The sequence below is a fragment of the Ornithodoros turicata genome, chromosome 2 (genome assembly GCF_037126465.1).
Source record: "Ornithodoros turicata isolate Travis chromosome 2, ASM3712646v1, whole genome shotgun sequence".
NCBI classification, from domain to species: Eukaryota; Metazoa; Arthropoda; class Arachnida; order Ixodida; family Argasidae; genus Ornithodoros; species Ornithodoros turicata.
The window spans coordinates 68,047,513-68,074,076 of NC_088202.1; the positions used below are offsets into that span (position 1 = coordinate 68,047,513).

The 26,564-nt window shown below is 47.0% G+C and overlaps 1 protein-coding gene across 1 annotated transcript in view; it reads left to right on the forward strand.

The window, feature by feature from the left end:
- LOC135383672 (tolloid-like protein 2) overlaps positions 1-26,066 on the forward strand; it is an 86,827-nt gene extending 60,761 nt beyond the window's left edge. Inside the window, exons 5-8 of the mRNA XM_064613043.1 lie at positions 15,970-16,127; positions 19,287-19,436; positions 25,456-25,740; positions 25,797-26,066. Coding sequence (XP_064469113.1) covers positions 15,970-16,127; positions 19,287-19,436; positions 25,456-25,740; positions 25,797-25,907 — 704 coding nt within the window. The 3' untranslated portion in view covers positions 25,908-26,066. The remainder of the gene's footprint in view (positions 1-15,969; positions 16,128-19,286; positions 19,437-25,455; positions 25,741-25,796) is intronic.
- Positions 26,067-26,564: the final 498 nt, after the last annotated feature.

Here is a 26,564-nt window from a genome sequence, read left to right on the forward strand (position 1 = left end):
AACGCGAAGACCTGTCGCGTGTGAAAATGACGAAAAAAAAGTAGCGCGAGCCGTTCGTACACTCAGGAGACAGAAAGTGCCGGTTTGACTTGAACACCCCTCGTACTTCAAGTACTCTTCTCCTTAGGGAAGCGAGAGATTTATTGACTCGACGTTGCACTAGTGTCAGCGCGCTGAGCGGTTGAGCTGGAATTGGAATTAGAATTGGAAATGAATAAAAAAAAACTACTAAAAAGAAAAATAATGAAAAAGCGTTGTCTGAGCTGAGGTCGGTTCACTCTGGAAATTGTTGCACCGACGACTAGAGCCACGTTCGAACTCACCTAAAATTGCTCCTCTGTTGAACTGTCCTTCTCGGCTCGCATGGCCGCGCCCATGAAATCAGCAATCAGCAGTTTTCGTTTTGTGGAGTCTGCACTAAACTGTTTGTAGTTCAGGCTACAGGTACTTAATACGAGCTTCGGCAGTTTTCCTGTGGATTCCTGGGTGCATCAACAAAGAGGGGTGTAGCTTTCGGGATGGCTGTGTGTGTGACAGCCGGTGTCTTTCTCCGTCTGTTACGTCGCGAGACAACTGAGATAGCCGTCTGTGCGCGCTCAGGAATCTTGAAATCTGCCCTGTTACATATACAGTAATATATACCTTCAATATACCCTGATACATGTACGGTCAATAAATTGGGACTTGCTCCACTGCAATCTTTCCCGGAGTTCACAAGAGACATTCTTTGTGGATTTATGCCTTACATTTAATCTATCGCAGGTCGTTCCACATCCTACCCGAACAACTCATGCCACACAGTCAACCCTTGACTTGGTTTTAAACTCCTATCCTGAGCACATCACTTCTTTGCATGTCACTGATGGTCTCAGTGACCACAAAGCCATTTTCTTCGATATCTCTTCAAGTCGTCCAAATGTTCATAAATTCAACGATAAAACCATATACGACTACGCTCGAGCTAACTTCCAAGCCATCAACGAGGATCTTGAAGCTCTGTATGAAAATTCCTTTCATGACACCTCGCCTCACTCCATTGAGGATAACTGGTCCCTCTTTCGTGACAGCAGAAACTACCTTACCGAGTACCATGTTCCAAAGATAAGAGTGAAAGCTTATGATCACAATCCTTGGTTCACGAAAAGTCTCAAAATCTTGCTAGCCAAGAAAAAGCGTTTATTCAGGAAGGCAAAGCGTCTTGGCGACGACGTATCATGGGCTAAATTTCACTACTGTGAATGGGAATACATGCGCTCGATCAAGGAAGTGAAACATAAGTTCTTTACCATCGACCTCCCGTCTCTCTTGACGAATAAACCAAAACAATTTTGGAAAGTTTTGTCTCCGCCAAAATCCCACCTTATCAGTCTGACACCAACGGCGATACTATCGCCGACAACAACTGCGCCAACGCTTTTGCTTCCTCCTTCTCATCCATTCTCAACACCGATTACGGGTACCCCAAACTCCATTATCAGTAATCGCCTCCTCACCTATGGTCCCCATTCATATCAGCACTCATGGCATTTGTAAAATCGTTGAGTCACTTAAGCTGTCGTCAAGTGCTGGTCCGGACTCTATTAACCCGAAGGTTCTATACAACACGAGATCTATTTCCAGCAAGATTCTATGTTGCATATTTACTCAGTCACTCCAAGATTCTGCTTTACCGCAGGACTGGAAGACGGTGAAGATTGTCCCTATTCACAAATCAGGCAGCTGCCACATCGTTAATAACTACCGCCCCATTTCACTCACTTCTATAGTATGTAAAATTCTCGAACACATAATCTTCCCCAACGTAGTTAAGTACCTTGAAGAAAAATGCTTCTTCTATCCCTTGCAGCACGGGTTTCGAAAGCTCTTTTCGTGTGAAACTCAAGTTGCCAGTTTTGTTCACGACATCCTTCTCCACACGGACAATAATCATCAGACTGACGCCGCTTTCTTAGACTTTCGCAAGGCCTTCGATATGGTGCCGCACTCTAAGCTTCTATACAAACTCTCTCTGCTTAACCTCAACCCGTATGTCGTCCGTTGGGTAGCTCAATTTCTGACTAATCGTACGTTATTTGTTACTTGCAACAACCACCTATCCCCAAATGTAGCTGTGCTTTCTGGTGTCCCTCAAGGTTCTGTCCTCGGCCCTCTCCTTTTTCTTATCTATATAAATGACCTTCCTTCAGGCATATCTTCCACGATTCGTCTCTTTGCTGAAGACTGTGTAGTGTACAGGCAAATCCTCTCTCCTTCTGACCAACTAACCTTACAAAGCGACCTTTCACTAATCCGGCGTCGGTGCAATGAGTGGCAAATGCCTCTGATCATTGCAAAGTGTCGCATTTTGTCGTTTCCTCGAAGACGGGTCTCCTGTCTTCCTCCCTTCCCCTACACTCTAAGTGATATCACATTAACCCGAGCAGATTCTTACAAATATCTTGGAATCCACCTTTCCTCCAACCTAACTTGGAACGAGCACATCAACCACATAATAACTAAAGTTTCTCGCTCCCTAGGCTTTGTTAGACGCACCCTCAGGTTGGCACCCTCCATCTTAAGCTCCTAACCTTCACGGCGCTTGTACAAAGCAAGCTGGAATGTACATCACCTGTTCTGACTCCATCAGAACTCCAAGAAACTGACCAGTCAGAAAGTTAAACCTCGCAAAGAGGTGAAAAGATTGTGCTTATTTCACCCATAATACATAGCAGAAAAAGAACGTCCGAACAGTATGCTCAAACATGGAGTAATGCGCGTGAGCTCTGAAGACAAAGATGAATGCATGGCTACTGTGGTGGCGCCACCAAATCTCCTAAAAATGGAGTTAAATACAACAAACAATGCGCGAACAGGACAGAACACTCCCCCCCTGGTATCCCCACGATACCAGACTATATGCACTTAGTTCAATAATGTGTCCGAAAAACTACAGGCACTGCTCCGACGACAACAGAACTAGACCGGAGACTGGCCGCTCGAAGATTTTCTTCTTTCCGTCTTGGGCCGTCTGTATACTTGAACGTTCCGCACCTTTCCATCTTTTCCTGGGTACACAGCGTTGATTCTTCCCATGTGCCACTCATGGCGTCTGCTTGTCGCGTCCTTCGATAGGACAACGTCGCCGACCGTAAGATTACGTTGGTCGGTTAGCCATTTGCGACGACTTTGGAGACTGGGTAGGTACTCATTCCTCCATCGGTGCCAGAACGTGTTGGCCAGAGCCTGTACTTGTCTCCACTGCTTGACGTGAAGACTTTTGAACTCTCCTGCTGGTGCCGTTGGCGGTGACTGTTTCTGTGTCAAAATCATTGCCGGGGTGAGAACTGAGGGACATTCGGGGTCCGAAGGTACAGGGACTAAGGGCCTGCAGTTTATGATGGCAGTTACTTCTGCGAAGAATGTCGTCAAGACTTCGTGAGAGAACGATGCAACGGCCTCGTTGAGGAGCATCGAATCCAAGATTCGGCGAGCCATACCTATCATTCGCTCCCAAGCGCCGCCCATGTGCGAAGAGTGCGGTGTGTTGAATATCCAAGTGCAGTCTTGCTCGTTTAAGAAAGTTTCTACTTTGCGGGATTCGAAGCGAACCGATGATATCTTTAGTTCAGAATAAGCACCAACGAAGTTTGTTCCTCGGTCTGAACGGAACTGCTTAACCGGGCCTCTAAGTGCGATGAATCTTCGTAGGGCATTAATAAAGCTGGAAGTGTCCATAGATTCTATCACTTCTATGTGCACAGCACGGACGGCTAAGCACGTAAAGAGGACTGCCCACCTCTTGTTGTGGGCTAAACCACCTCTTGTGCGTCGTGAGGCGACGACCCACGGACCAAAAACGTCCAGTCCCACGAAAGTGAACGGGGGGTCTGTGTTTAGACGGTCTTCAGGTAGATCTGACATTTTTTGCTGCTCACACTTGCGTCGAAGTTTACGGCATGTGACGCAGCGATGGATCATGGCGCTTATGCATCTTTTCCCGCCGACAATCCAGAAGCCAGCGGCTCTAACAGCCCCTTCCGTGAAATGCCTTCCCTGATGCTTGACGACCTTCTCATGACTGTGCCGAAGCAGTAGTAAACCGACGTGGTGCCGACTGGGAACAATAAGCGGGTGTTTTTCTTCCTCGTTCATGTGTGCATTCCGTAAGCGCCCGCCAACTCTTAACAGGTCGTCGTTGTCGATATAAGGATCGAGCTTCCACAGAGAGCGTTTGGTTGAGAAGTGTTTTCGTTGAGGTACGTCCGTGCGAAGCCGAACGATGATCTCTGCGAATTCCTCGTGTTGGACACTACGCAGGATGACCTTTTTAGCATGCGCTAGTTCTTCCGCGGTACGAGGTTTGTTGCAATGGTGCCATCCGTGACAAGTGGGTGACGGGTTCAGAAACGACCGAGCGATGTGTACGAGACTCGCTAAGGCCTTTACAAGTGACGTCCATGACGAAAAGCGCTTGAAGCGATGGGTACCCAGTTGTTGGTTCATCATGAAAGTTGCAGAGACGGAGACTTGTGGCCGTATATCAGGGTCGACCTCTGGCTGGTGGAGCGGGAAAGCTGCGCTTGCCGACTCCGCACTCGAGCGTTCGTGAAGGAATTTGGGTCCTGTGAGCCAGGTTGTACGAGTGAGAGCTGCAGCAGCAACTGGTCGAGTGGCGTGGTCCGCAGGGTTCTGGTCAGTCGGGACGTAGTGCCACTGTTCGGGTTTCGGGGATCTCCTTATTCTGTTGACGCGATTGCTGACGTAGACGTAGAAGCGCCTCGACTGGTTACAGATGTACTCAAGCACAACCTTGCTGTCCGTGTAGTACTTGACGTCTTCGATGTGAACGTCAATTTCGTTAACCACCAGCTCAGCGATTTCGACGGCAAGCACAGCGGCACATAGCTCCAGCCTCGGGATGGTTTGTTCAGGTCGTGGTGCCAGCTTCGCTTTGCCGATCACAAACCCCACGTGCGGCGTCCCCTTGGAATCTGTAACCCTGATGTAAGCCAGAGCGGCTATTATCTTCTCTGAAGCATCGGAGAACACGCAGATCTCTCGTCGACGAGCATTGGTGACGGATTCAGCAAAGTACCGGCGTGGTATCTCGAGTCGCTCAAGGGCGCGAAGCGAGTCCTTCCATGTTTGCCATTTGTCGTCCAGTACGAGTGGGGCATCCCAGTCTGCGGCGCATGAAGTTAGCTCCCTAAGCAGGAGTCTGCCCTGTACGGTTACCGGAGCTGTCATTCCCAAAGGGTCGTAAAGGCTGTTCACGGTCGACAGCACGCCCCTCCTTGTGCTCGGAGTGTCCCTTGCAGGCACTCTGAAGGTGAATGTATCGGCCCTCAAATTCCAGCTTAGACCGAGACTCCGCTGCATGGGTAAGTTCCCGCCGCTTAGGTCCAAGTTTTTTAGGTCGTTGGCGTAGTCTTCCGATGGGAAGGCATCCATGACGCCAACCGAATTTGAAGCAAACTTATGGAGGCGTAAGTTCGCACCCATCAGCATCTTCTGCGTCCTTTTCAGGAGTTCGATGGCCTCCTTTTCTGTTGACAGAGATATGAGGCCGTCGTCCACGTAAAAGTCTCTTTCGACAAAGCGGCGGACGTCAGCTCCGAATTCCGGCTCTGCTTCTTGTGCGGTTCGTCTCAAACCGTATGTCGCAATGGCTGGGGAACACGTGTTTCCGAAGACGTGCACGCACATTCTGTACTCGATAACTTCGCTGCTGGTATCGTTATCACGGAACCAAAGAAAACGCAGGTAGTCCCTGTCCTCTTCACGTACGAAGAAGCAATAGAACATGCGTTGGATATCTGCGGTTACAGCGAAGGCTTCCTTCCTGAAGCGGAGTAAAACTCCGACCAAGCTGTTAGTCATGTCCGGTCCCGAAAGAAGCAGGTCATTTAGCGAAATCCCTTGGTGCTTGGCGCTGGAGTCGAACACGACGCGGATCTGACCCGGTTTCTGTGGGTGGTAGACACCAAAGCTGGGAAGATACCAGTACTCTTTAGATTCGTCCCTTGGTGGAGCCGGCTCAGCATGACCATTTTTCAGCAGATCTTCAATGAAGGCAACAAAGTGCTGCTTCATCTCCGGTTTTCTATCCAGGGTGCGACATAGCGAGTTGAACCTAGATAGTGCTTGTTCTCGGTTGTCAGGAAGCTTACGTCTAGGTGTACGAAACGGCAAGGGCGCCACCCAGTTGCCCGATGCGTTCATACGGAATTCTCTGTCCATAAGATTCAAGAATTCTTGGTCTTCCACAGACGGAGCAAAGGTTTCGTCCTCCCTTGTTGTCTGGAATAGCGGGTCCACTGCGTCATTACTCGGTGGCGATATACCAGGCAGCACGGCTTCTCTGTTGGGATGCTGACAACACAGGTTTTCCTTTGCGAGAATGTGATTGTGGCATGGCTTGAGGGAAGACGGACGTCCATTCCCCAGTACAGTTGTAGCGAAAGCGTCGACCTTCTCTGGTGTGCGTAATCTGTCGACACAGACGTCACCAACTATGACCCACCCGAGGTCCAGCTTCTGGGCGAAAGGAGCGTCGTTGGGTCCATTCCGTTGCTGGCGCACTTTATGTGCCTGAACAAGGTCCCGGCCTATAAGGAGCAGGATCTGCGCTTCGGGGTCCATTGGTGGAATGAGGCTGGCTAGTGCTTTGAGATGGGGATGTCTGCGTGCAACGTCTGGCGTTGGAATTTCGTGCCTGTTGTTTGGAATCTCATCGCACTCAATCAGCGTGGGTAGATCCAGCCGTTTTTCGGATGTGAGGCTCTCGACTACGTAGCCACTTGCCCGTCGCCCTGTCGTTTCCACCACGCCGGCGCAGGTCCTCAGTGTGTACGGATATTCACCTGCACGAATACCAAAGCGCTCAAAGAATTCTGGCCTGGCCAGTGATCTATTCCTCTGGTCGTCAAGCATTGCGTACATCCGGACTGCCTGCTCTGGTCGTGTCTTCGGGTACACCTTAACAATGCAAATCTTCGAACATGATCTTCTAGAATTTAAGCCTCCGCATACGCCCGTACAGCTTGACGTGATCTCTGAAGAAGCTTCATCCAAGCCTGCCTGCGAGGGCATGACGTTTGTGCATTGAACTTGGGATGATTCTGTCTGAGGATGAAGAGCTGTTACATGCTGGTCGCTGTTACACTCCCTACATTGCAGTGTCGAGTTACAGTTTCTGGCGCTGTGTGTTGTCGCGCAGCATCTGAAGCAGGCGCCATAGTTTGCTAGAAGGCGTTTTCGCTCATTCAAAGGTTTGTGCCGAAACGCACGACAGTCGAGCTTATGCGGTTTCTTATGCAGGGGGCACATCACGTCCGACTTCCTTGAAGTATTTGCCTTGGTGGTACCGACCAAGCCGCCTTCCAGAGAGGTAACTTGGGTCCCGTGCACTGACACAGATGTCCTCTTGGAACCATGCGTAGTTGATGGTTTGTCCTTTATGCTTCTGTTGTCAACTACGGACCCGATTATGAAGCTCGGGTCATTCTTCGTTTTAGCCGTACTTCGGACGAAGCCCGAGAAGACTGAGAAAGACGGGAAAGATACGCGGTGCTCTTGCTTGTACTTGGATCCGAGGCTTATCCACTTCTCTTGCAAACATAAGGGCAGCTTCGCTGCGATGGGATTAACGCCGCGCGCCGTATCCAGATAAGACAGGCCAGGCAAGTGCGGATCAGCCTTCGCAGATTCCATTTCTTGAAGCAAGTCCGCCAGCTCCCTGAGCCTCTCCCTGTCACTACTCGATACCTTGGGGAAGTTCTCCAGCCTCCGAACAAGCGCATTTTCTATCGCCTCTGGGCTACCGTATGCTTCCTCAAGACGTTCCCAGATTGATCGAAGGCCCATGCATGGGTCCTCGATGTGCACGGATCTCAGCCTCCTAGCGTAGGCAGACGATTCGCTTCCTAGCCACTTCACCAACAGGTCAATCTCCTCTGTAGCTGATAGCCCAAGGTTCTCAGTGGCGTTTCGGAAAGCGGATTTCCATGACCTATAGTCCTCTGCACATTCGGTGAACGTTGAGAGTCCAGTCGTGACCAGTTCCCGACGAAGAAGGTATTTAACGATGTCGCCCATGACCGGTGCTTGTTCCTGAGGCATAGGAACCCTTGCGTCCCCTGAGGGGTTGTCGTTGTGCTGTTGGGGGAATCCCCTAGAAGGGATGCACGGGACGTCGCATTGAAGCGACGAGAGGGTTGCAGCATGTGCGGCGGACTCTCCTGGGACCAATGACGTGCTCTGTGGTACGGTGTGGTGCAGAACGTAATCCCTAGTTCGCGCTGACGAGTCAACCAGCTCGACTTCAGGAGTTCGTGTGCCACCTTGTACGAGTGCCGCTTCCAAAACCCTGGCTTGTGCTTCCGCTGCGGCAGCTTGTTTCTCTTTCTGCAGTGTCTCGAGGTCGGCTTCGATGCGGGCTTTTTCCAACTTCATTGCGGCTTCCCGTTGGTTGTATGACGTGAGTGTACGTGCCGCTTCTGCATCTGCGCGAGCCCTAGCTGCGGCGACACTTGCTGAAGAACTGACGCTAGACTGCAGAGAACGTCGTGAGGAACAGGATGAGCGTACCGAATCCACGGAGCGCCGTGAACCCGTCTCACGCTGGCGATCGAGGCGTGCTTCAGTTTCCTTGATTATGCCTCCTACGAGGTCATATCGGTCCTTGTCGATTTCCTTCTGAATATCTCGTTTGGTTAGGCTGTCCTCGACGTTAGTCTTCACCAGAAACGTGGAATACTTTTCTGCCTGAAGCTTGTAACGCTTGTAGCAGGTGGCGAGTCTCCTCACCTCCTCGTGAGACGCTTCGGGTATGCAGATTTTCTCCAGCTCATACTCTGTTTCCTCCCAAGCCTTTGCTAGCTTTGCACGGTGCTCATCCCTCTCGAGTTCGAATTTCTGTTGCGCCTTTTCAGAGAGGACTACTCTACGTTTAGGCCTTGCGCCTTGATGCTCTGCAGACGATGTTGGAGCCGTCTCTTCCAATCCGTTCGTCTGATTAGCAAGTGGAATACCATCGGTATCTTGTCTGGACATCGTGGAGTAGGCTAATGTTCAACCTTCATTGGTGTAAATCCCTTCGAACCTTCTGGCACGCGGACAGCAGGACAAGGACACCAGTCGAGCGAAGCTTTTCGGATAAATTCTGTTTCTGCAGGTGCTGCTTCAGGACGAGGAGGTTCCTACGAAATCAGCGTCGAATGTGAAAGCTCACCCAAGGACGATGTGGCTGTAAGTTGGCGCTGACGTGGACGCTGAGGTGCTTGATATGCCAACGTAGCCGACGATCCTTTAGTCTTTTCACTGTTCTGACTCCATCAGAACTCCAAGAAACTGACCAGTCAGAAAGTTAAACCTCGCAAAGAGGTGAAAAGACTGTGCTTATTTCACCCATAATACATAGCAGAAAAAGAACGTCCGAACAGTATGCTCAAACACGGAGTAATGCGCGTGAGCTCTGAAGACAAAGATGAATGCATGGCTACTGTGGTGGCGCCACCAAATCTCCTAAAAATGGAGTTAAATACAACAAACAATGCGCGAACAGGACAGAACATCACCTATTTGGGACCCTCCCCCAAAGTATCTCTGCGACGCCATAGAAGCCATCCGGAATCGGGCTGCCCGTTTCATTCCCAACGACTACTAATTCAATGCCTCTGTAACCGCATTAAAATCAAATCTTAATCTCGATTCACTCGAACATCGTCGCCGTCTTGCCAAGTTAGCCCTCTTCCTTCTCATAGGTTATTTTTAACCTCGCCACCGCACCAACCGCCCATCACCCGCTCGAGTGTCATTTTTCCTCGCATCGACCACACTAATAAGGTCACACGCATTCATTGTAATACCGATGCATTATCCAGATCATTCTTTTGTTCAACTGCCATCGAATGGAACAACCTCCCATCATATCTCGCAACTATTATCGACCATACAGTATTTTGTAACATCCTCTCCCGTTCACTCCACCCACAAGACCACCACGCTTGTATGTCAATTGCTATGAAATTTTTCTCCTTACCCTTATCATATTTGTTAATTATCTGTAACAAACGTCGTATCGTATGTGAACGAACTCCGTTTCATGCTTTAATACTTGTTTTCATATAAGTTTGTACTGTCGTCGTTTCTTTATTTTTTCTGTTTACTTACTGCTAATTGTGTTCTTTTTTGATTGCTTGTTTGTTTCTATCAAGTTGCTGTAAATGTATCTTACGCTCCAGTTCCCACCCCCCATGTAATGTCCTCAGGACCCTTGGGGGTTCTCGAAATGAATAAATAAATAAATATGAATGTTATACTAGTGGGCGCAAGTAGCGTCTGATGTAGGTCCAGGGTCTCGTCATGATACAGTGAGGAATACTGCGACACACTTGATTGAAAGCATTGATACGAGTTAGCTTGGTTCCCGACTGATTGTGCGCTGAACTGAACTTGCATTTTTGTAAAACAACTTCAATATAATGCAGTCGTAGCGAGATAGCAGTTTGTGGCATATTGCGCTCACTTCATCTGCTTTCTCTTGGGCCCCGTTTAAGCTATCGCGGCCTCAATGGGGGTCCTGACACATGATTTTGGAAACACTGAGGCATACTGTATATTGTTACATGTGACGTATTGTAGTGTACTGAAGCCAGCTTCACTGTTGTATTGTTTCTTCGTATGGTTACTTCTTCAACGTTACTTGAATGAGGAATGCGGATAATTGGGAATTGTATGCCTTGCATGTTCTGGATGTTCTCTAATTGCTGACCCCTGCTGTTGGGCTAAAATCCAGCAACTACGCAAAAAGATTAACAAATGCAGAACAGGAAACAGAAACACGGACACAATGACATGATTGAGATCATGATATGCTGTCAATTTTTTTTCTGTCTCTGGTTCTACATCTTATGAACAAGTGCCACATTGCCAGCACCCTTTCTCTCTAGCTACGAAGAGAGCCTCTCAGTAATAAAAATGCAGGTTGTCAAATGCACGTAAACAGAGCTTACATTTTTGGGGGGTCTTCGCTCATGTAATGTTTATGGCAGAAAATGCTCCTCTAATTCACATGGCATAGTGAATATGACTGTGCTCCACAGCCACAAACTACATTGTAAATTAGCACTGCAGTATGTTTATCGGCACACATGAAATTACCCTTCATAAGTGCATCATGCAAGCTCCTTGGTTCTGATGCTAATTGACACTGGAATCACATGTTGCGTCACTAGCAGTGCCGTACTCACTCAGCAGTGACATCACAACCAGTGATTTTTCACTGAAGCCTGCACCTCAACGATGTAATTCACATCTTGATTGCAGAAAAAGTAAGCACATGTTTGTTATTACTTGGTATACAGTTGAAACTTGTTAATGTGATGACGATCATTCTCGTGGATTTTGGCAATAGAACCATTTTAGGATAAAAAGACACCTGTCAAGGTGTAAGCTATGAAAAGTAGTAAATTGAGTGAGGCATTTTAAATTGCCTTTTTTCCTTTATATTTTCAATGCTGACATACATCAGCTTGTGGGCTATTTGTCATTTGTGGGTGTGTCAGACTGGGCTATTCCAGCCAAAAGCAGCCATTTGTGCGCTTTCTTTGCTTGGTGTTAGAGGGGAAGCACGGGTCTGCCATCCCAAAGGGCATGTAGAACGAGTAGAACGTAGTGAGAACTCAAGAACGGAGCACATTTTGGGCAAAGTTTACAATACATTTCCGGCAAATTAGCATTCTTGAAGGAGCCCCAGATTATTTATGCTTGTAACTGATTGCTTGTGATTAGCTTCACATAAAAATATCAGGCTGATCTATATTCATTGTTTAACCAAGTGTGCAAAACTTAACCAAGCACTTGCAAAAAAATACTTTTTTTTTCAGATAGTATATTCACATATAGATCATCTAAAAGAAATCTTCCCTTATTTGTATAACTAGTCCTCACCTGTAACATATTGAAAATCTACAGGTTTATTTTTCCTTAAAAAAACAAAAAAAAATGTCACCATAATGTGCTGCAGCTTGTTCGTCAGTTGAGGCCATCTAGGAAGCAAAAAAAAAAAAAAAAAAAAGATGCCTTTGTGGCTGCCTCCTGCGTAAATCGACACTCTGCTTTTCCATTTTGAGAACCTACAGGTGTATTTGTTCTTACGCAAGAAAGATGTTTGGTCAGCTCATTCATATCCCATCTGTATGACGCTATAGCGCACTTTGAACAAATTTTTCATTCAACTGTCCTGCCCAGTTCTACAGATTAGTTGCAGTCGCTGCTTCATAACAGCTTTGTCAACATTTATGATTGTTTTCACATACCTGAAGTCATCTGGAAAGTGAACAAATCTCATCATTTCAAGGGCATACCCTCTCCTATAGCATGTTCAGAATCTACTGGCATGTGTTTTCTGTAGATCTTATAGCATCAGCTGACCATATTGGCTCAGATCATGTCAGAATGCGACGCAACAGCTTTTGGAAATAATTTATTATGATCTCGTGTGCCCTTCAACTACAACAGAAAAAAAGCCCACAGTCTTTCTTCCAGTGGAAATAGGTGTTCTTGCTGCATTAACAGAAGGTGGCTCAAAGTAATAGTACCTCCTTGTGGCCTGGGTGGAGCATGCCTCACTGTGCTTTATGTCCAATAATTTCTGCCCCAACCGAATCTCTTTGGCAGTGAGCCACAACGTATGGAGTCTTCAAGCTTTCTTTCACCAGGAAGAACAGCTTACAGCTCTGCAGGCATCAGAATATCTGCACGCAATACGGGGCTGCAATCTAGCCCTATAGCCAACGTTTTAACTGGTACTGCGAACACAGTCATAGAACCCTTTATCACGGCACGAAGCAATTATGTCAAAGTCATGCTTGTGGAGGCAAAGCCAAGCTTGCCAAAGCCAAAGAGGCAAAGTGATGCTTGTGGAGGGTTTTATTATGCCCTGCTGGTCAGTGAATGGCTTCTGTTTTTAGCTGGCACAAACCAATAAAAAAAATCTGAGGAAAGAAATATGCCACCTTCAGTTGCCATCGACCAAGCAAACTAAGTCAATAATGGTGGTTGTTATTCACTCTGCTATGTGATTGTGTTCATGTTAATTCACCACTTTGGTACTGTGGTACCAGCTAGCTTCCTTGAAGTGTAACATATATGTGACCGCATGGAGGACAAAGAGGAGGAATTAGCTTTTCTGGCGTAGGAGCTCTCACACTGGCATAGCTGGTCAAAAAGAAAATGTGGGCCATACATCACATAAAACACAAATACCCGTATATTTTCAGCAAGAACTGGTTAATTTCTAGTAGGTGCGGTGCATATAGCGTGTCCATGGACTGATTTTTTTATTCTTAGAGAAATCATATTTTTGTATTTATAAGGGATGACAACGTGTTCTACATCCGAAGTGGATGTACTAATTATATACATATATATAGGTCTCGTTTAATTATTGGAAATAGAAGGCCGGTGCAAATGCAACGTCGGTTTCCCTATGTGCCGCTATAGTTTTCAAAAGTATGCTCGTGACCATTTAGTGCGAAGACATGGCCCCGAAATAATGGTTGTGTGAGAGTAAATCTCGGAGTGTTCTTTTTGCCTTTTCACTTGAACGCGAGGAAGAAACAACGCTGCAGAACTTCAAGCAGCACATTTAATGTAATGTCGTGCAGGATGCAAGTTTTACAGCGATTTCATATTTCAGCACAATATTTATAAGCTGTAAAAATAGGTGCAAGGGTACCATACAATGACGTAGCTGGTACCGTAAAGTTTAGACCTCTTCTTGGCGTGGGTGCTTGGCATAAAGAATGACCTGCTAATAAACATACTTGTGGATTTCTGAATGTGAAGATCATAGGGGAGAAAGGAAGGCAAACAAATACGACCGAGGGTGCCATTCATTTCTCACACTACTGATTTCAGTTACTTATAGCGATTGGTTTTCTTCAGTTCCGACATCTGATAATCAGAATTTGCAGTGTATATCCACGCGAATAAAAAAGATGCAAAAATTTCTGTGAGAAAATTTCATGGTTTTTAAGACCTTGAAAATGGCATTCTTAGGTTCCGGGTATTCAAAGACCAGTGAAAACAAAGTGCTTGAAGTATTATGTAGACAACAATTTCTTGTGGCTTTTGCATGGCAAATCGTTGTCTAGGATCGTGCGCGAATCAATGTGGATGTTCCTGAAATTAGAATCTTATTTCGTTACACTTTGAGATTACCGCATGCTGGTTACAAAAAATTAGGGCACCTCTGCTGACTCAAGTTATTCATCCGAGAGAAAATAGTTTTTTCTTGCAAAGAAACAAACAGTTTCTTCACACCCATATGCAGCTTATTTGCAGAAATGCATTTCAGGAGTCTGTCCAGTACCTGTTCACTGCATTTATCACAACGTAGGCTCACAAGGAAAACCACAGGCAGGTTCCGATTTCACGATTCTACGGTTCTGAGGCTGGAACACACACAAACACATACAGACGGACAAACACAACACATCCACACGGTATCGGAATCAAGCTTTTTCGTCGATCGTCACTTGTACGATTTCACAACCAAGGCAGCCCTGCAGGAGAATGGCGATGTTCGCGACAATGTTCATAATATAGCAGGTGTCCACCATAGCTGGAACCAACACCGGGAACTCATTTGGTGACACGACACGAATTCAGAGTTCGACATACTCCAATTTGACAGGCGAGCAGCAGAACAAAGCATTAACTGCTCTGTGTGAACAGAATCCTGATAGCCGCCGGAGAATACAGTAAACGATTCGTCCAGACTCGGGACTCTCGTTCTCAGCCCACCGTAAAAAGCCTCACCCTGCGGGGAACTACATTGAGGCGCGGGAGCCAAAAGCCTTCGCTGATCTGAGGCTGGCGTGCCTGTCGACCAATCAGAGACGATTTTTTTTGAAAATTTGAATCTGAAGCGTTTGTATCGCAAAAGTTGATTTTTACGGCTTTATCTTTACACCGTGCATTTTTTCGTGATTTATTTCGAGGAGTTTATTCTCGAAGTTTATTTTGCGAAGTGTAAACCAGAGTGATCCCCCTGCTGGTGGCTGGTGAACAAGCAAGGACGCGCGAGCGAGCCCGTGTTGAAATGGGCATGAAGCCGACGTCTCCGCTCAATGGCTCGACGGAGGAGATATGACGACGGTAGAATCGTACTATCTCTTGAGCTTGCGGCGGTTCCAGAATGTTTCGAGAAATGCTGAACGATTTTGAAATCTCTGTCAACGTACGGCGCGTGAAAGAATGGTCAATGACATGGCACATAAAAAAAAAGTGATATAAAATTCCTTGCCCAAAATTCCTTTTTTCCAATGACATGGCACATCAAAAAATGGTATAAAATTGCTTTGCCCAAAATTCCTTTCTTCTGTTTTGCATGCGTACATTATGATCGGGTTCAGAACGTCATTAAAATACTGCTGCTGAATAGAGACTGAATATGAGACTGAATACGGACTAGTTACAAAACCGTCAGAAATTTCTTTATAAAAGCTGTATACAGTGTGCTTGATACAGAAATTGATAAGGCCTGGTTACAAAGGGGTTAGGAATTCCTGTTTAGAAAATGTGTACAGTGGGCTCAATAAATACTATATCCAGCTTTAATCAACCTTCCATTTACTAAATTGGGAGTGAATAGGGCGGATGGGTCCTGGTTAACACCTGTACATACAAACTAGAAAATCATTTTCATAAAGGCTGCTTGGTGCATTATGCATTGAATGCATTTTCAATTATGCAATATATTGCCATTTTGTCTATCCGGCTAGTCTCACACAAACGCACAATGCCATAGTAATCGCAATAAGCCTACAATGGGAGAGCGGGTTACTTTTCTGGCAATAAATGTACTTGAAACGAACCGCATTCTGAGCCTGATTTGGATGTTGAGAAACCGCGGGATGTCTTTCAAATATGCATGGTACTGTTACGACTCAGGGCACTGATCAGAATTATTTTTCAACGTAGCAACCACAACCCCCGAACCACGGCTGCTGTCCCACTGTAATGAATTCATCAGGGCAGATGCGGGCACGATTTGGAGTGCGGACTACCTGACCAACTATGGGGACGACGTGAAGGAGACGTGGTGTATCCTGGCCCCCAGCACATGCCCGCTTGTCTTCGTAAGTGGACCCTAGAGAATGAGGCTCCCTTTTGTTGATAAAACGACATGCCCGATTTACCACTTCAGGACTGAGGCGTTGCATGCTGCTATACGGTCACTCAATTCTCAGGGGTATTGAGTGACCGAGTCATACTGTGCGTTATATATTGACATTTAGTGTTTATATGCTATATCTCGGCCTCGGTACTGTCTACTGAGTTCGTGATTAAAAGCGCTAAAACATACAAACATGGCTGACGATACGGACTACAACACACCACGACATGCCACTGTCTTCGTTCATTGGTATCTGTACCATATAATGTGCTTTATTTACTGATCGAGCTTCCATCGTATGACGACCATAAGTTCTCGATGTTTTCATAGGTTAAATTAGTGGAACGTTTTTGACCAGTCAAATATAAGAAAAACACAGTCCAATGTATTCCCAGATGTCGTATAGTTACAATAAGAACGTTTCGTGAGAATAATGTTGCGTAGGAAACTGATTGGAATACTCGTATATGAAAAATGAACACGACTAGTTGTCTTGCAAACGAGCCCCCGGTGCGGTTGTGTGTATTGTATGCATCAAAAAAAAAAGAAGAAGAAAAAATCTTGTTGGGCGCGCCTGTGGGTCTGCCTTCACTCGGTGGTAAGGCAGGAGATGAAGCACTTTGACCTTTGACGTGGTATATTTTCTGTGGGACGCGACTACGCACAATTATAGTATGCTTTGTCCGACATACACATAACCCGGCAGAATCTGATCTCTCCTTTCTACAACGACGATCCTAATGTGACCGCTACAGGTAGTATCCCCAAACCGGTTACAAGGAGAAATGGCATCACACGCGGGTGACTTCTTCCAGTAGTGAGTGAGCGCTCTCCTAATGAGCAGGATCTCAGGTATGGCCATCCACACAAAGCGATGCCTGAACATAGTACTTCATGTAAGTAGTCTACGCTGTACAAGTGAACTGGGGAACTGATACGGTGCAAGGATGTGAAAAATAACGCTCCTTGTTGTGATATCTTGTCATATGTTTTGACCAATGTGACACCGCTGTCCCAGCAAGGGAACATTCGTTGCATAGGGTTCATTGTCGCTGTTATAAATTTGTTAGTAGCGGTGCGAGTCAAGGCCTGTGCCAATGACAAACTATACAATGAAGCATAAGTCTCAGATCCGCTCAGTCATACATTTGTATGGCTACATAATTATATCTGGCAACATATTTCGAATAGCGACCATTCATCAACTGGATAGACCACATAGCCTATGTAGTTGGGCGTCATTAATCTGGTAGGTACTACTTCCGCAACATGGTTACACAAATGGGAATGCTGCCTGGTGTCGGCACCGTGCAAGTCGTGCAGGCGAGGCAAACATAGTGCAGCTGAATCCACTGCTAGTACAAGTCAGTGAGTGCGTTTTAGGTAAAATACAGCATACATAAATAAAATACAAAATCGTACAGTTGTGGAGCATCAGCACTACACGGAATGTGACAGTGGCGTCCACCACAGTTTTCTTTTCGGACGCTATATACTCATTGCACTAAACCATGCCATGCGTTCTCCAAGAATGCGGTAGAAGCAGTTAGCGGTGTTCTCTGGCGTTCCTGGGCAGCGACCTTCAACTTTTACATTCCGGTAGTTATCGTTAAATTTAAAGTTCGCGCGCTCAAGAGCCCTTTTGATACGCTGGCGCCAGAGCTCGTGGCAAATCACGGACCGAAGTGATGCAGTAGTAGAGTAGAAGTAGCTGCGTTTTGGAGCTTGGTGACGCCCGAAAATATTGAGTATACGAGGCATCGATCACGGCACCCATCGTATGCGAAGTAAGCGCTGTATCCACTAGGCCGACAGGTAGTGATGCAACTAACGCCGATGCACTAAGGCCGACAGGTAGTGATGCAACTAACGCGCGTTATGGGATACCAGCTCGCGTGGCTGAGTGGTTAGCGTGCTGGCCACGTGACGTCGAGACTGGAAGGTAGCCGGGTTCGGATCCCGCTGCCGACTGTGCCGTCTGGGTTTTCTTCAGACGCTGTCAGATACACAGTCCCACAGCACAGTCGGCACAGTTCCCACAGAGGTCGGCCCAGGACGCACCGTTTAGTCGCGACGTTGCCCACCTCTGTGAGTCCGGCAACAGCGAGCGCCATCATTAGCACCATCACCGCGTTATGGGGCAAGGACAAGTTGATCGGGCCCCTGGTGCCCCTGGACCCGGTGCACTGCAACTTTCGGCGACTAATGGTAACAAACAAGTTTGGATGTACAAAATATCTCATGTACAGCTGGGTAGGCTGACCAGAGCTCTCTCAGAAAGCTCCCATAATCCGACCTTGATATTCCTTTTTAGGGGTATCCGGCGACCCTTTGTTTAGAGCGGCACGTGTGGTGGTACCTTGTTCTCAAGATCGCTCTGGACAGGTTCTCACGAGCCGTGTCAACGTCACCTATAAGATCTACATGATATCTCCATTCCAGTCAATCGCCGTATAGACGAATTCAAACACAGCTTGCCCTGGTTGTCAGCAACTCTTAATGGGGCGCAGGAGCACGTTCCTGTGTGGCAGGCTCTTAAATGTTACGTTACGTTGTTTAAGCGATGAGGGATCGTTTCTATGCGGTGCTGGCCGTGCACAACACAGCTTAGGGTCCTTCAGCAATCCCGTATCGGACTTTCACAGCTTAAGCAGTGCATGAGTGTTCGTGTGAATTCCCACGCAACACACACGCAAGCTAAGGCTTGCCACAACTTCGACACAACCACCCAAAAAATCTGACAAACAAAATATGGGATACAGGCGGAGATAGAGGCAGGGATTTGTCCAGCACCTCCGCTTCTACCCCCGCCCGCGACCAACTAATCATGAGAAACTGAGACCAGACCACTCATTCTGCAAATTGCCACCTTCAGAATTTAGTTCTGTAGTTCTTTCTGTTTCTGCTTCGTTTCTACCCTGCATAGTGTGTACCGTGCGGACCGGAGTACTCAACATTATCGTCCCTAGTACCATATCTCTTGCACATGCCTGTCGTAACAAAATTGTATGTGCGTTGAGTGCGCGTGTTGTGTGTGTTTTGTGTATATGACTCTAGCGTGTATGTTATCCTCAAATTTTAGCAAGTATCATCACTTGAATTTCACCGTCGCCATTTCCAGACGTTCCAGGATATTCATCTGCTGGTATCAACGGAATGTTGGTCGGAAAGCGTCACGTTCTACGATGGTGGTTTTGACACTCTTTATCCGAAGCTTGCAACAGTATGCAAAAATGAAACAGTTACAAGCAAGTTGGGCAGCGTTTACATGGTAAGGACCACTCAAAGTGTAATGGGCAGCCTCGACGACTGAAATGATGTGCTGGGTGTGCAGATAAACTCCAGTGCCATTTGAGTACGTTACTCGTTGTCTGCTTACCTGACGAACTTCTGGTGGCGCATGATGGCGCCTTTATGCGTACAAAAGCTACAGCAGAATCGTGGGAGGCATACTCAGCGTAAATAGTAAAGTGATGACAAAACAACTTCAGTGTATCAGAATAGGACAGCACGGTGGTCTCAGGAGAGTTGTATTCGGGTACTGCTGAGGGAGCTACCGGTGCAGAAACCGAAACGATGTCCCCCGTGGATGGTCATTGTTACTGCCCCTAGCGGTACATACACTTGTGAAGGTCGCCAATCCCAAGTGGATTGGGCCGTTTTGAAAAGTTAGAAGATTTAGTGGGTCTGCCTTTGGGTAACACCGAGAGTAAGTAACAACGCAGTTCGTAAACCTGAACTGTTTATTTAGAATGCTAATCGCCCTAACCAGCCCTGACTCAGAGTGCGCTCCGGACTCACCAGCAGAACTTGGTTCCGGTGATTGTTCCGTGGTTCTCGGGTACTTGGGAAGGTGATGCTCAAGTTGGTTCTCTTTGATGCCTCGTTGCTCTTCAGAGTAGAAGCAGCGTCTTCGGAAGTAGAAGGCGGAGGGGGAAGGCTGGTGTCCGGGTCCAAGGGGCTGCACGTCGCAAGTCTGGGTTGCGGATCCTCGTGCGACTTCCGATGCGAGCGAACAAACCAGGGCCTCATCCTGCACCGCGTCGTGAGACTACACTCTAAGAAAAAAGGGAGTACTTTTACTCCTTTTGGGGAGTAATTGCCTTGTCACAAAAAATAGTCTCTTTCGGGAGTAAATGCACGGGAGTAAATGAATGTCACAGAGTGAAGACCGCATTTCACGAGCTGTTGTAAGAGTCCCAGGTACATAATTGGTGCGCATGCATGAAAATACTTTGAAGAAAACCGTCAACCGTGATATATCGAGTGATATAAAATCTTGCGCCATACTAGGGCACAATTTCAAAGAAAGATGCGCTAACTGTTTCTTACTCTGTGTGGCTGGGAAATTGCTACGTTGTCTGAGTTATGCAGCCTTATGTCGTTCAAATTGACCAAGGGCACATATTTACGGAGATTGTCGCATTCAGGAGACCATTCGCGAAGTTTAGTGACAATTTGCAGTCCTGGGGAGTAAATGTCGGGACTAAATGTTGGGTTAGGGGACTAAAATGGGGAGTAATTGCAGACTAGGGGAGTAGAACCTGCAATTACTCCCGGTTTTACTCCTTTTTTTCTTAGAGTGTATGACGCCGACTCTGTCGCCGCTTCCTTTCTCTCCCCTCGCTGTCGGCCTCAGACCTTTTTGTAGGCTCTGCTAGCAGCGTTCGACATTGGTTCAACGGGCTCTCCCTTTTTCCCTGATTGTCCACGCTGCTTGGTGTCCTCGTCGAGCGCCTCGTCAGCTGGACGGTTGTCGTCTAAATCTTGTATTACTGTCTGGTGCCGGAGGCTCCGGCTAGCTCACGTTTGTTGTAAGCCTGAAGGTCGCGGCTTCGGGTCTCCATTCATTCCTGAAGACAGACAACCTTGCTCGTCGACCGTCGTTGATCCTCCCCGTGGAGCGAAACAATACCGGATCTGTGCCCCACAAGTAAGCCAGAGCACACACATAAGCCGTAAGCTGGCAGTGGACGACGATCATAATCCTTAGTTAATATATGTGGAACATCACACACACAACTATGGTGAACTACGAGTAGAATGGGTTGTGTGCTCAACGGAGGCTGGCGGTTTCGTCGACTTATCAGGTACGGCTCGAGTGATGATGTATCTGGTTGTCGTGTCGATGGCTGCAATGAAGTAATGGTTTGGGTCTGCCGTGTTGATTGGTCCGACGTGATCCAAAGCAAGTTGCTCAAACGGAACTTTGGGTGGGTACCAAGGAGGCAGAGTCCGTGGTTGAATTCCGGTCGGCGCATTGTACCTGGCACAGCTCTCACATGCTGCTACGTATTCCCTGATGTCTTTCACCATATGTTTCCAGTGGTACCGTCGCTGAATTTTTCTCGTACAGTCGGGGTGTCCGTCTCGGTCGTGATAGCACTCGAGCACGGCTTCTCGCAAGCATGCTGGGATTCCAACACGTAAAATCTCTTTGTTCCCGATAGATGGTGCCACCTTTGTTTCGACAGCACGCGATTGAATCGCCTCTCACGGATTTCCGCCGAACTGCTTGTCACGTGACAGCCCCAGTGCCCTTAGCCGAAGAGCATTCATTTCATCCTTCTCGCATATACTGCGTTGCACGTTGAGCAGCGGACACACAGCGATTGCCACAAGCGGATCCCGTTTATTCTGTGAGTTATCTGTGCGTTATCTCAGTCTGCACGTTGGGTAAGCCAACTTCGATGTTTTGCGCTATTGCGTGGGTAGCGTGGGGAAGCCGGCATCCTTTTTCTGTTTTGTTGTCTTCTTAAAGCCCCAGGACTGATTTCGTCTCCGGAGGTAAGGAAAATTTGGTTAGCTGAAGAGTGGGAAAGGAATAGTCAGTGACAATACCAAAATAACAAGAAAATGAGTTGTCTGAACCAGCTTGCTTTGTGAGGCACTCTCCGTGCGTTATCGCTATCTCTAAATGACATGGCAGCGCCTGTCGCCTGCATAGACAGCATTTCTGTGACCTGATCGAGGGGTTAAAAGAATTTGTACGAACACGACATTGACTCTTTTACACTGTTGTAAGCTTTACAATAACTGAGTCGAAAATGTGGCTTTTTTATATAGCGATAAATGCCGCGATGAACTTTGTATATTTATTTGTGTACCATGCTACGAACACACAATATGTTCAACCCTCAATAGACATGAAAAAGCAACTGCAACAGTGCTCGTTAGTCAAGTGCGTTACAGTTATTATTTCATGAAGTATTGTTGCACAGAAGGTTATAGTTGCAGATAATGTTTTATAAAAGAGGCTATGAGAGTAGCACAGATGACATTTTTGCAGCTGAGCTATAGGCCAGGCGGACATCCATGTCGAAGAAAATATGCAACTACAACGAGACTAATTATTCAAGGTACATTAAATAACCCTTTAATTAGGGATTTCGGTCAAAAGCGAGATAGCAGAATGAGAGACTATCTCGTTGAAAGTCATTCCGCGTCTAGCAAACCCTAAAACACGCACGAGGAGGTAAACTATTCATTCCCGAATTTTGATACGCAAATGACCGAAACCGAAATCGCAGCGACCGAGAACGCAAGGAGCACAGCGCTGATATCACATCAGTGATTTGGATCGATGGCGATGATTGGAGTATACGCCGATGTGTTGGCCAGATAAACCATTCTCCGGCCCAGATAAGCCTCCGGCGGCGTAGATGATCCGCTCTTGAGGAGTGGTTTTTCGGTTTTTGGCTCATTTGCATACTGAAGTTCGGCGGTGGATACTTTACGGCACGCGCACTTTTCTGGAGTTTTAAAAGAGGGATGGCTTTCAACGGGGACTGTCTCCTGTTGTACTATCTCGCTTTTGCCTAAAATTCCTTAATTAAATAGGTTACTGATGGACTTTAGGTAATTAGTCATCTTGTAGTCACATACTCCCCTCCCCAGGATGTCCGCCTGGCCGTATAACTCAATTTCAAAAACGACATCTATGCTGCTCGCATGACTGTTTTAAGAATTGTGCAAAGGATAAATATGGTCCGTCGTGCTCTAAGGTTAACCCCAAAAAGGAAAAAGCACTCTCCGTTAATTTTTAGCGAACCATGCACAGCACACATGGTTGCGTCCGCTGTATATACATTATGCAAATTCGCCGCTCGATTACCAGAACCTCTACTTTTGTACTTTTTCTAATTTCTGTTTTTGTGTTGTCTTTTTGTCTACTTTGTACATTTGCACTTACAGCATGTCATAAAAACAGCACTGAGGCATAATCGACGCCTCTGTGCTTTTTCTTTAAAATACAATAGTTGCTAATCATTTTCAACCTCTCCGCGTACATCAATCTACATGGCACCCCTTGTTCTATGGACTAGGTAACGTGTCACGTGGCTTGAGTACAAATACTTGGGGCCGAATAAAACAGCTGAGTGTCCACAAAGGCAGGCTGCATTCCAGATAAGGTTTACTTCGAAAATAGCTACACACGTGAACACTGTGCTTGCTGGCATAGTTCAACAAGAAGACGCAAGGTGCGCGGCAATCGCGTGCTGTAAAAGGTCACGTCCTCGGCTTCAATCTGGTGGCACTTGCTCCGCGATGCTTTGGATAGGCCGCCCAGCACACCGTTCATTCTAGTCCACCATAGCACAACCCTCCTGGTTTGCCCTATTCTGATATATAGGCAAGCCCGTACACGTAACCTCTAGTACGATAATTGTACAAACATGTGAAAGCTGTGTAGCAAAGTTATTCTTTTTCTTTTTTTGGTCAGAATGAGCATTTTCGAACAGAGTGTATAGCTGGATCACATCAGGGGTGGATCCAGAACCTCGTGTGTGTGTGTGTGTGTTTTTCTTTTTTTTGGGGGGGGGGGCGGTTCCTTTGTCGGAGCGCGTTGTGGGGGAGGGTGGAGAGGGAAATACAATGGATAAACTGACGTTTTGGGGTGGGGCGATCGCCCAACCGCACCCCCCCCCCCCCACCCGTCTTGGATCCGCCACTGGTTCAGATGCAATCACAAACATGGAGCCGTGGCCATGGACTGGCTCAAGGTTTCCTTGAAGGCAGGCTGATGTTCATGTCCGCAGCAAACATGATAAGCCTGGCAATCATAGTTGTGATCAAAGCGGTAATGATACATCAACGAATTATTCGCCATGTAACGTGATTTACTTACCCTATTAAAAGGGTACTTGGACCCTTCGAAAATTTGAACCCCATTCAGTCAAGAACGGTTGTGTTGGGTCCGCACAACCAGAATAGGGGAATGCAGACGGCGGAGAACACTGTTGTGTGCATAGTCTTTTCTTCCATCAGGCTGTTCATTGCGAATTTCGAATGCTCCCTAGCGCTTCACATTTCGATGTTTTCGAATTAGTGAAACAATTTTGTGCGCGTCCGAGTAGCATCGTATTTTCCGGTGTGTAATACGGCATATTTGACGGCAGTATAGTGCATGATAAAAATCATCGTATAGACGCAGTAGTGCGCGTTATCAAATAAGGCGGGTTATCCAACGAAGTTTTCCCAAGAAGTGCCGCCACCAAGATGTGCAGTAGCTCGCTTCTCGCTATATGCTACGGCAGTACGTCCTGATGCACGAGAAAAAGAAAACGCTGGATAACGGGAAAAGTGGCAAGGTATCTGGCCACCTACGGCCAGCAGAGTACACGGACGTAACCATAGTACGCCGAGGCAGCCAAGTCAGCCCAGGAGGCACGGGACTCTGTGCGTCATTCATGGAGGCTGGCATTACAGTAGGAAGGAATACGGAGAACGAAAGTTAGACGAGGTCAGCTACAAACATGGCTGACGCAAACACATAACCTCCTACGCGCAAGAATCAGTGAAATTCAAATAACTCAGGACTGAAATTCAAAGTACGCGAGGCAGAGAGAAGTAAGTAGAGTGAAGCCTGCAACAACACACTGGCTCTGTCGAAATCTGAGTTTTACTGCTCCTAGTACACATTACACCAGCGGTAGATGCAATGATGTGCACCCAGAAACGACGCGTGGGCTCCAATTACTGTGGATTTCACAGTTTCTGAGCACTGTAATCACCGGTGTCACCGGCACAAGGCACATAACATAACACTCACAATCTCCGTATTTTTGCAGATAATCGAATCCAATCCAACCCAACATAACCCGTATAGGATCCCCAGCGGTACGCGTGGCGCATCGAGATTTCGGGAGAAGGGGGGGGGGGGGGAGAACGACACGTCAGGAAGACGTCTGTCAGTCAAACGTATGAGGCATTGACCAGAGCCTCTCTGGACTAGCTTCTACAAGTTTGAAGTGAACAGTTTTCGTCATGCACGTACTTTTCAACCTCAGGTGTACAGGAGCAGGAACGTCTCCCAGGCCCAGCGTGGATTCAAGGCAGCCTTTGCGACGATAAACTGCCAGAAGTATCATTACACAGCAAAGAAGGTCCCGGTTACGGTAAACCCCAAACCAAACCTCACGACCGAGGAGTGGTTTCTGAAGACTATCACGGGACGCGTACATGTAATATTCACTATTTTTGAGTTAAGTGGCTGCTGCGACTGCGAACATCTTGAGGTGTACGACGGCACAAGCAGATATGCACCGTCTCTGGGAAAGTACTGTGGTACTAAGGTGAGTCCGAGCTCTGCCCTGTTATTCTTCTGATGTATCTTTTCAAATTTTTGCAGGTAGCCCTGGAGTTCAGGTCCACTTGGGACTATATTTACCTGTACTATTATTCGGACGGCAGTGAATGGAACACTCGGCGATTTCAATTCATATTTGAATCATTCGACTGAATGACCATGTATCGAGCGTTCCTTCAAGACTTCTTTACGATACAGGCCTAGGACTCCTATTCGGATTTCTTCCGTGCATCTCACGTCTTCGTGCTTTTTGAGCGAGCTTAACCCAATATTACAAGTTGTTATTACGCGGGAAGAGCGAAATAAACTGCTTTCGCCTGTACTCTGCGTTGGACGTTGATGCAGTTCTCCAACCGAAGCATGTGTACGGACGTTGAAAGTTTATTGCTGGCGACTACGGTTGCATAAATTCGTTAATGCACCTTGTTGAAGCCACCATTGTAAGTTTAGCAAACTATTGCTTTACAATTATGATGCTTGGTCGGCTTTCAGCGAAGAAACAACTGTTAGATCTCGCAGATGGTGACTTCCTTCTATGGTATGTAAACACTAGTACAAAGTCATATCCGAAGTAACCTTTAGAGGCTCTGGAGAAGCACCTCATTTGTGACCAAAATACAACAGCGGAACCAAGGCTTAAATTTTCCTCGCCTTGCCAAGAAAACACACAAAATGTGCTCCCGTACAGATCATGCCACCCGAATGTACGCTGTGAAAGCATTCGAGTGAGAACCCTTATTTGAATAGCACGAACACTTCAGCCATGGCTGCGCTAAGCTAGCGAGCAATATCAAGGTCATAGATAAAAAG